Genomic DNA, 9,314 nt, shown 5'->3' on the forward strand with positions numbered 1-9,314 from the left:
TGAAATTCTGCCCCATAAGAGATACACGTAAAGCTTTAAATTCTTCTACAGAGAAAAGTGCTATATAGCAGAGAAAAACATGTGCTTCGCGGTTTCTGTTTCTCTCTCTTAATTAGCTTTTCTCCTTTAAGAAAAGAAAAGCCCTTCCTCCTGATTCATCAAATCAACACTGACCACCTTCATCACTGTGATGAATTTCCTATGGTCTCAGGAACGGGAGCCCTGGACCAACCCGGGCGTGGGGGGCTGTGTCCCCAGAACAAGGACGTGTTAGGAGCTCTCTATGTTAGGACTGGGAGGTGATTCTGACAATAATAAACCTTCAGAATATTAGTAGGGATAATATCACTGGGGTGGTAAACTGTACTACCTCGGGGATACTGCACAAATAAAGACAGTGTCTCTGCCCTCAAGGAATGTGCAGTCTAGGAAGAAGGTGTAATTTAATAAAAATGCTGTCAGGGAGGTGTGGACACCTCCTTGAATATGTGGACAGAATATCAGGTGCCAGGGTGGGGGGCAGGGCATGAGGACTGTGTCGTGGAGGAGCTGGGCTCCGAGGTGGCCTCTGAAGCGCGAGCTGGATACGCAGACAGAAGCATCTCCCATCCCCGGGGTCCTGCCTAATCAGGGAAGTCAGGGAGGCCAAGTTCTGAGAAGGTGGCCTCCCTCCAGAGCACAGGCCCAGACCACAGGTGTGGCTGGGAGGGGGCGTTGGCTTGGGATCCCCTCTGTCAGGTGAGAAGGTTCCAGGTTAGACTACAGTCCACAGTGGACGGCCTAGAAGTCCTGTTCCCTTCGCGGGCAGAAGGAGCTGTGAAGGCTTCTGATCAGAGGTGTGCCTTGGGGCTCCCTGGGGTAGCTGGGTGAAGGGTGCGTGTGTCCGTGGGGGTCTGCTGGGAGGTCCCTGGGCAGGGGCAGGGTGGCCCCGGCCGGCAGAGAGGCAACGCCCTGGAGCGAACCTTGCAGAATTGGCCACGGAGATCGTGGCGCTCACACTGGAGGCCTCTGCCAGGAGGAATTAAGGGAACCTGTTCAACCTCGCCCACCCAGTTAGGTTTTCAGAATATGTACACTGAAGACAGAAATGAGGATCCAAGACCAAACATGAACAGGACACAGGGTTTGACCAGTGAGAAGAGACTTGAGGGGCCAGAGCCCCAAATGCTCTGAACCTGGAGGAAGAGACACCGATGCCCAAAAGGACACGTCCAGCTGGTCCAGACGAGGAAGAAGAGGGAAGGGACAGTGTAGGGCTAACCTGGCAAGAGGGAGAGGCGAGGACTCAGGCTCCCATGCAGACCAGTCCATCCAGGGACTCAGAACCACAGAAGAGCCGTCAGCATGCCGGGAGCAGCCCCTGTGGGGCCGTGGGCCAGACGGAGGCCCTGAGGGAGCTGCAAATCCATTCACTCAGGGCTTCTCGCACATGGAGCACATTCTGGGGGCTGGCAGGGACAGAGGACCAAAGAAGTGACCCCTGTCCCCAGGAATGAAATTCTGACTTATAAGAAGGGACACAGGTGACTCATAAACTACACACGAGAGAGCCTGACAGCAGCTGTGGACAGATTTCTGGAAGAGTTATTGCAAATAGTGAGTGTGGGGGAGGCTCTCTGAAGAAGTGTCCATGTGAGATCTGGACATATAAGGACCAGAGAGAAGGAAGCAGCATGTGCCAAGCACATGCTTCCAAACACAGGAAGCAGCATGTGCCAAGTCCCTGAGGTTGGAAAGAGTTTGGAATGGCAGGCAGGAGACCCGTCTGGAACTCCCAGCCACCCAGGACTGGTGCTGACTGCTCCTCCCACCTCACATTAGGGCCTCTCCTTTTCCTTTCCTCCCTTCAGGCCCCTGCTCTGGTACAATCTCATCAGAGAGAGCTTTCCTGACCACTCTCCAAGTAGCAGCCAGCACCCGGCCCTGGCAGTCCCTGTCTCCATTTTTCCTTCTTTTGTTGGGTGTCCCCCCCACCCCTTTGCTGCTTCCCTGCACCAGCACGTGAGGACAGGTGTGGCCTGTGTGTTCACCACCCACTCTCCTGTGTCCCAAATAGTGCCCAGCACATAGTGGATGCTCTGTACATACTTGTCGAGGAAGCTGTTGGGAAGACAAAGCCAGAGCACGAAAGTCCTTGTGGCTGTCATCCCCAGGGCAGCAGGAAGGGGACAGGCTCTGTGCAGGGAGGGGACAGCAGAGTCCCCAGCCCACTGGGAGGGCGAGCCACCCCTGGGAGGTGCAGGGACTCTTGGCTGCTGCCTTGGGCCTTGGTCGGAAATGGCGAGAAATGAACAGATTGGATCAGCATTCTCGCCGACTTCTTCCCAGTGACTATTAAAGGCCCGGTTTTGATACTTGGAGTCAACTCGGAGTCGATACCTACTTGTGATTTGCTATAATCTGTGTGTCACAGCCTCAGGGTTTCCATGGAAACCAGCCCCCACATGGAGCAAAGCGTCTGCAGAGCTCACTATGAACTAGGGGTTAAGGCAGGTGCCCCCTTCTCCCTTCCACCACCCCTCCTTCTCCCGGCTCCTGAGCTGCATCAGTCTGTCCTTCCCTTTGGACGTTACAGTGAGAGCCCATTGAATCCACCATGGGCACCAGACGCGGGGGCTCCGAAGGCTGATTCCCCGCGTTTTCTCCATCCCCACAACCTGGCCCTGGGAACATGAGTCAGATGCTGCTGTGCCGCCGAGCAACCACACGGCCTCACGTGCCGGGCTCAGCGGCGGCTGATAGTCTGCATTAGACCCATCCCGCCTGACACTTTGTGGAGAGTGGCATCAAGTACCCGTGCTTGTGAGCTAAGGCATCCTGTATGTGGATGGAGGACTGAGGAGCCGGCCGGCTGGCGGCCCTGCCAGGTCAGCTGCAGAGACACAACAGCGGAGCCCCAGGCTTAGGGGACACGCAAACGTATCTCTGCCTGCTGCCTTCTCCCGCTTCCTCCACAGATCTTGAATAACCAATTGTGTGAACTAATGGACAGTTATTGTAAAGACTGAGTGTTTCTGAAGGACTTAGAATAGTGCTTACCTTGTAGGCCTGCACCATGAGTGATTGAGAGAGAACGGCTCTGTCTACACAGTCCGTCCATCACAGCTGCACCCACGGGCTGGAGGAACAAAGGGTCTGCGGCAGCAGGGACGTCGTGGGGGAGCCCCCAGGTCCTCTGGGTCGTGCACAATGCCTGGGGCTCAGACTGCTGTGTCTTCATTCTCCCGTCTTCTCCGTGGGATCATGGGAGACCACCTTGACCTTCTCTTCGGAGTGGTGCTCATGGCCAGTCCTGTGCTCGAGATTTCTTCCTGCTCCTCAGATGGTCGGCTAGCCTTGTACCGATCTTGCAACCTCACCCAGGTGCCGTGGGTGCCTGGCACCACTGAGATCCTCCTGCTGAGCTTCAACTACATCGAGAACATCACCACCTCATCATTTCCCTTCCTGGAGCAGCTGGGGCTGCTGGAGCTTGGGACTCAGCTTACCCCCATGAGTATTGACAGAGAGGCCTTCCGGAACCTGCCCAATCTTAGAGTCCTGGACCTGGGCAAGAGCCACATGCGTTTCCTGCATCCCGACGCTTTTCAGGGGCTGCCCCACCTGTTTGAACTTCGACTCTTCTACTGCACTCTCTCTGATGCTGTATTAAAAGATGGTTATTTCAGAAATTTAGAGTCTTTGGCTCGCCTGGACCTCTCCAAAAATCAGATCCGTAGCCTTTCCCTTCATCCTTCATTCTGGGAACTGAATTCCTTGAAGTCCGTTGATCTTTCCCTCAACCAAATACCCATTGTCTGTGAACAGGAGCTCAAGCCTTTCCAAGGGAAGACGTTCTCCTTCATAAGCCTCGCTGCCAACAACTTGTACAACAGGGTCTCCATGGACTGGGAGGAATGTATGAACCCGTTCAGAGACATGGAGCTGGAAACCCTAGATGTTTCTAGCAATGGCTGGACCGCAGACATCACAGGGAACTTCAGCAAGGCCATCAATGGGAGCCAGATCTCCTCTCTGGTTCTTGCTCACCACATTATGGGGTCTGGGTTTGGCTTCCATAACATCAGGGACCCTGACCGGAGCACATTTGCTGGCCTGGCCAGGAGCTCAGTGGTGCATCTGGATCTTTCACACGGCTTTATCTTCTCCCTGAACTTTCGACTCTTTGAGTCTCTCCGGCACTTGAAAGTCCTGAACCTTGCCCACAACAAGATAAACAAGATTGCAGGGGAAGCATTTTATGGACTTGACAGACTACAGGTTCTCAACATGTCATATAACCTTCTGGGTGAGCTTTATAATTCTGATTTCCATGGACTCCCAGAGGTAGCCTATATTGACCTTCAAAACAACCACATTGGGATCATTCAGGACCAGACATTCCTATTGCTGAAAGCATTACAGACCTTGGATCTCCGTGATAATGCTCTTAAAACCATTTCTTTCATTCCGAGCATCCCTACCCTCTTCTTGGGCAGCAATAAACTGGCGACCTTGCCGAACATGAGGTTTACAGCCAATTTCATCCACTTATCAGAGAACAGGTTGGAAAATCTGGACAGTCTTTACTTCCTTCTCCGGGTCCCTCACCTCCAGACCCTCATTCTGAATCAAAACCGCCTTTCTTCTTGCAACCCAGTTCATGCCCCAACGGGGAGCCTCAGCCTGGAGAAACTTTTCCTTGGAGGAAACATGTTGCAGCTTGCTTGGGAAGCCGGCTTCTGCTGGGATGTTTTTAAGGGGCTCTCCCGGCTCCAGATTCTGTATCTAAATAACAACTACCTGAATTTCCTTCCACCAGGAATATTTAGCGACCTAACTGCACTGAGGGGGCTCAGTCTCAGCTCCAACAGGCTGACTGTTCTTTCTCCCAGCGACTTGCCTGCTAATTTGGAGGTCCTTGATGTGTCCAGAAACGAGCTCCTGTTCCCTGACCCTGATCTGTTTGCGGCCCTCAGTGCCGTAGACATAAGGTACAACAAGTTCATCTGTGAGTGTGAACTCCGTCGCTTCATCAGCTGGCTCAACCAGACCAACGTCACTGTGTTTGGATCTCATGCAGACATCCTCTGCATGCACCCCGCCTCGCTTGCTGGGACCCCCCTCTCCTCTGTGTCTATGGAGGGTTGTGACGAAGAGGAAGTCTTAAAGTCCCTAAAGTTGTCCTTTTTCATTCTGTCCAGTGTCACTGTGACTCTGTTCCTCACGACCGTCCTCACAGTCACCAAGTTCCGGGGGTTTTGTTTCATCTGCTACAAGGCAGCCTGCAGACTGCTGTCCATGGACCAGGCCAAGGGCAGTGGGTCTGATGTGTACAAATACGATGCGTATTTGTGCTTCAGCAACAAAGACTTTGAGTGGGTGCAAAACGCTCTGCTCAAGCACCTGGATGCTCAGTACAATGACCAAAACAGATTTAACCTGTGCTTCGAGGAGAGAGACTTTGTCCCGGGGCAAGACCACATTGCCAACATCCAGGACGCCGTGTGGAGCAGCAGGAAGGTGGTCTGTCTTGTGAGCAGACACTTCCTCCGAGACGGCTGGTGTCTCGAAGCCTTCAGTTACGCCCAGAGCAGGTGCGTGTCTGACCTCGACGGCGCCCTCATCCTGGTGGTCGTGGGGTCCCTGTCCCAGTACCAGCTGATGAGGCATCAGTCTCTCAGGGGATTTGTGCGGAAGCGGCAGTATTTGAGGTGGCCCGAAGATCTCCAGGATGTCAGCTGGTTTCTTAATAAACTCTCTCAGCACATTCTAAAGAAAGAAATGGAAACGAAGAGAGACGGTGACATTCAGCTGCAAACCATAGCGACCGTCTCCTAGTCGGCTAATCCCAAACCACAGACAACTGTGCATCTGTGCTAAGCTACCATTTTGGGGGTCCTTTTTTGGAGTTTGTCTTTCCCACTAGGAACACAATGAGCTGTTGATTTTCATAGCGACACGATGCCTGGTCACGCCAACCCCAGTGTGGAAGGGAGTACTGTTCTCACCCATTGGGCCAACCACAGGGGGTGCCCCAGTCATGGGACAGGCACCGGGAGACCCTTCCCCGGCACTCAGGCTGCCCCTGCAGAATGACACTAAGTGGGACACATGGACAAAGAGGCGTGTTTCCCCCCTGCCTGGGAACAGTGCTATTCCTGGGTTCTGTTCATACTCCACCTAGCGGTAGGGGTGACCCCCAGGAAGCCGGAACGTCTTGCAGCCATACCATACTTCCTGTACTGACCCTCGAGGTCTGACCTCTGTGAGCCATGAACATTCCTTTTCAGTTCTATTTCCTCCCACTCATCAACCGTTCAGGCAGCTGCAGGGAGACCTTGGGCTTTGGGCTCACATCCTGGTCTGAGTCCTGAGTCTGCACCCATGGGCTGTGTGACCCGGAGTGCATGACGTGCCCTCTGTGGGCCTGGTTTCTCGTGTGTGTGGGGGTGCTCATATCTACCAAGGATGTCAGGCTTCTCAGATCTTTCCTTGGTCACCCTGTAGGCCACAGGGGGTCCGCACACCGAGGCGCCTTTGCAGGCAGTCAAAACTTCTTTGAGGTTGTATTTTTCTTTATCTCAAAAGAAATCTATATATATTTTACATTCTGTCTTTTTCTGTGCTTATTTTAATACCAGAAATGTTCTGCAATAGTGTTAAGAAAACCAAGGAAGGTGTGCCAAAGTCACCCTGTGGCTCACACACAGCCTCCCCCCAATCCAGCAGCCCCAGCGCTGCAGCCACGTGCGAGGAGCCCCTAGGCCTGGGCTCAGGGCTCACCCCCCTGTTTCTGTGCCCCCCGCCCTGACTCCTCTAGAGCACACATCCCCCAGTACACCTCTTCCTTCTAGAATGTTCTCCCGGGGCCCTGGTAGGCCTCCAATTCAATGGCCTCCCTCCCTTTTGTACAAACTCTTGTCACCTTACCCATTCTTCTAAGACAAGCACACACTACTTCCTTTGAGAGTTGTGAGCCTGTCCAGCTGCTCTCCACTCTGGGCTACAGGCTCCAAGCAAAGGCCTTTCTTCTATGTCCCACTGCCGCTGGCCCTCACGGGCCTCATAGGGTGTCAGGAAAGGATTCCTTCTGTCCATCCTCATCCCAATCTGCCTGCTGAATTTCCTAGCACAGCTGCCATTCCTTGTGACCCTACGGATTTTTGTCACCAATAGGTAGCCTTGTGTTGTGCCTGGACTGTGAGCCCCTGAGGGCAGGGACCTTGTCTTATTCATCATGGTCTCCTAAGCCCTGTTCGGTGCCTGGTCCCTAGTACATGCTCAACAAAGGCCTGGTAGACGGATGAAGTGCACTGTGCCAGCGCCCCTGGTGTCCATGTCTGCTCCTGGGGGGGAGATGGGAGGTTTGCCAGAGCAGGTGCTGAGTGGGGGCAGAGGGTTTCCAGCCCTAGGCTCATCAGACCATGTAGCATGGCTGGGGTCCCTGGGTCGGGGGACAGCCAGCCTCAGTGAGCAGCCAGGGGTTGGGCTAGAATGAGGGGATGGAGGGGTTGGTTGGAGGGATGAAGGGAAGGGGGATGGGAGGTAGGGAATGAGGAAGGAAGGCAGAGTGAAGAAGCTTCTCTTGAGCCTTGGACTAAGAAATGCAGTGAAGCAAGCATCACAGTGGGGAGTCGCTGCCAGTGAGAGTTTCCACCAGGGATCCAGAAGGCTGTAAGAGGCTGGTGCCCCAGGACAGTGTTCCTGCCCCCCAGGCTTGCTGCGGGAACGTGGCAGCACAGCCCTGACCTCATCCCTCACCAGGACGACCAGGCCAGGCACTCCCTTGTCCTGGGGGGTGGGAGTCTCGGGGGCAGCGCTGCCCCAGGTACCCCCTTGCTTTGGGCGCCCGTCACCATGACTATTTTCCAAGCCAAGCCCAGGCCCTTAGAAGGACAAGGGAAAGCGTATTGTAGGGCCGGCAGGTTGGGGCGCAGATAGCGCTGGATTTGAGGGGGCCCGTCCCACCACCCTTCTAATCCTCACGCCCCAAACACAAACAGCAGTAATTTTCCTAATGAAACACATTTAAAAAGCACCTTTGGACATTTCTGTCAGAGTTTATGAGGGGGCCCGTTCACATCAGACGTCCCGGCCACTGTGAACTCAATAGGCCACTCCAATTTATTCCCGATTTCCCTCTTCTGACCAAGACCGGAATCTTTCTTAACTGCCTTCCCTCTCATCAGCAGAGCCAACACTTGGAATTCTGTGTGAGGAGATTTTCCCAAGTCTCGCTTCACGAGGTTGGTGGGAGGCAGCCCTGGCCGCATCCTGGGGGGACGTGGGCACCAAGCGGTCAGCGGAGAAGCTCCTTGCTGGGCCAGGACACCTGCGTTCCAGTTCCCGGCATCGCTGTGGGTAGAGGGTCCCCCGGGGTCGGTCCCAGGTGGGAGGAGCTATAGCCTGTCTCAGAATGACGACATCTTGCTGTATTCGAGACCATTCTGGAAAATGCAAGACATTGTTTGGGGCAGCTGAGGCTTGGAAGGGAATCCCCCTCATCACTCCAAATACACTTGACTTTGGAAGTTTCCTCTCAGCCACGCGAATCCTCAGTGAACGAGATTTCACACAGTCCTGATACGATGTGAAGTAGATGGGGCTGAGCAGGAATTATGAAAGAACGCTGTGGGGGGAAAGGAGAGGCAGGTAGGATGGATAAACACCATCCACCACCACAACGAACGGGTACGAAGTGTAGCAAGGGCAAATCAAGGAATAGCATTCTAAGGTGAGGTCAGAAACCTGGAGATGCCGGGAGAAAGAACTCGACACATCACCGGTGCTTGTCTATGCGAGTTCCCCCGATTCTTCCGCTGGGGGGTGTCGAGAGGAGCTGGGGAAACTAGCTTTAAAACCTACCTGAAGGCATCGGAGAACCACACGGCCGTAAGTAGGGCCAACATTTACTGCAGGAGGCGGAAGACCACAAGAGGAAGACCACATTTACATTCAGACCAATTAATAATCAAATGCAGACAGAATAAATAATCAGTACACATACACACAATGGAGACAACAAGTTCTGTCCTTGGCAGAAGACAGAGAAAATAGAATTAACTGGAATTTTAAGATCATACCACCCACAAAGGAAAACAACATTATTTCAGCGGAGCAATATACATGGGAATGGTGCAGTTAATATTAGGCTCAATTTTATCTTTTTCAGATTAAAGAAACTTTTCATCTGTTTCACTTAGCAATTAAAGATTTTATTTCTCCATGGCCACAATCACGTCCATTTAGCTAGACCTTTGAGAAATTAAACATTTTTATTTTACAGACCGACCATGGAAGGAATTTGCCGGACTCCCTCTCGGCAGCGTGGT

At 53.3% G+C, this 9,314-nt stretch overlaps 1 protein-coding gene across 1 annotated transcript; it reads left to right on the top strand.

Moving 5' to 3' along the window:
• Positions 1–3,109: 3,109 nt before the first annotated feature.
• TLR5 (toll like receptor 5) lies at positions 3,110–5,916 on the top strand. The gene has a single exon (XM_077779886.1). The coding sequence runs from the start codon at positions 3,190–3,192 to the stop codon at positions 5,818–5,820; it is 2,631 nt and encodes an 876-aa protein (XP_077636012.1). The 5' UTR covers positions 3,110–3,189; the 3' UTR covers positions 5,821–5,916.
• Positions 5,917–9,314: the final 3,398 nt, after the last annotated feature.

Source organism: Crocuta crocuta, unplaced genomic scaffold (assembly GCF_008692635.1).
Source record: "Crocuta crocuta isolate KB4526 unplaced genomic scaffold, BGI_CrCroc_1.0 scaffold322, whole genome shotgun sequence".
NCBI lineage: Eukaryota > Metazoa > Chordata > Mammalia > Carnivora > Hyaenidae > Crocuta > Crocuta crocuta.

Excerpts from the sequence above, each read along its gene's own strand:
- TLR5 (XM_077779886.1), top strand. The coding sequence starts at position 3,190 with ATGCCTGGGGCTCAGACTGCTGTGTCTTCATTCTCCCGTCTTCTCCGT.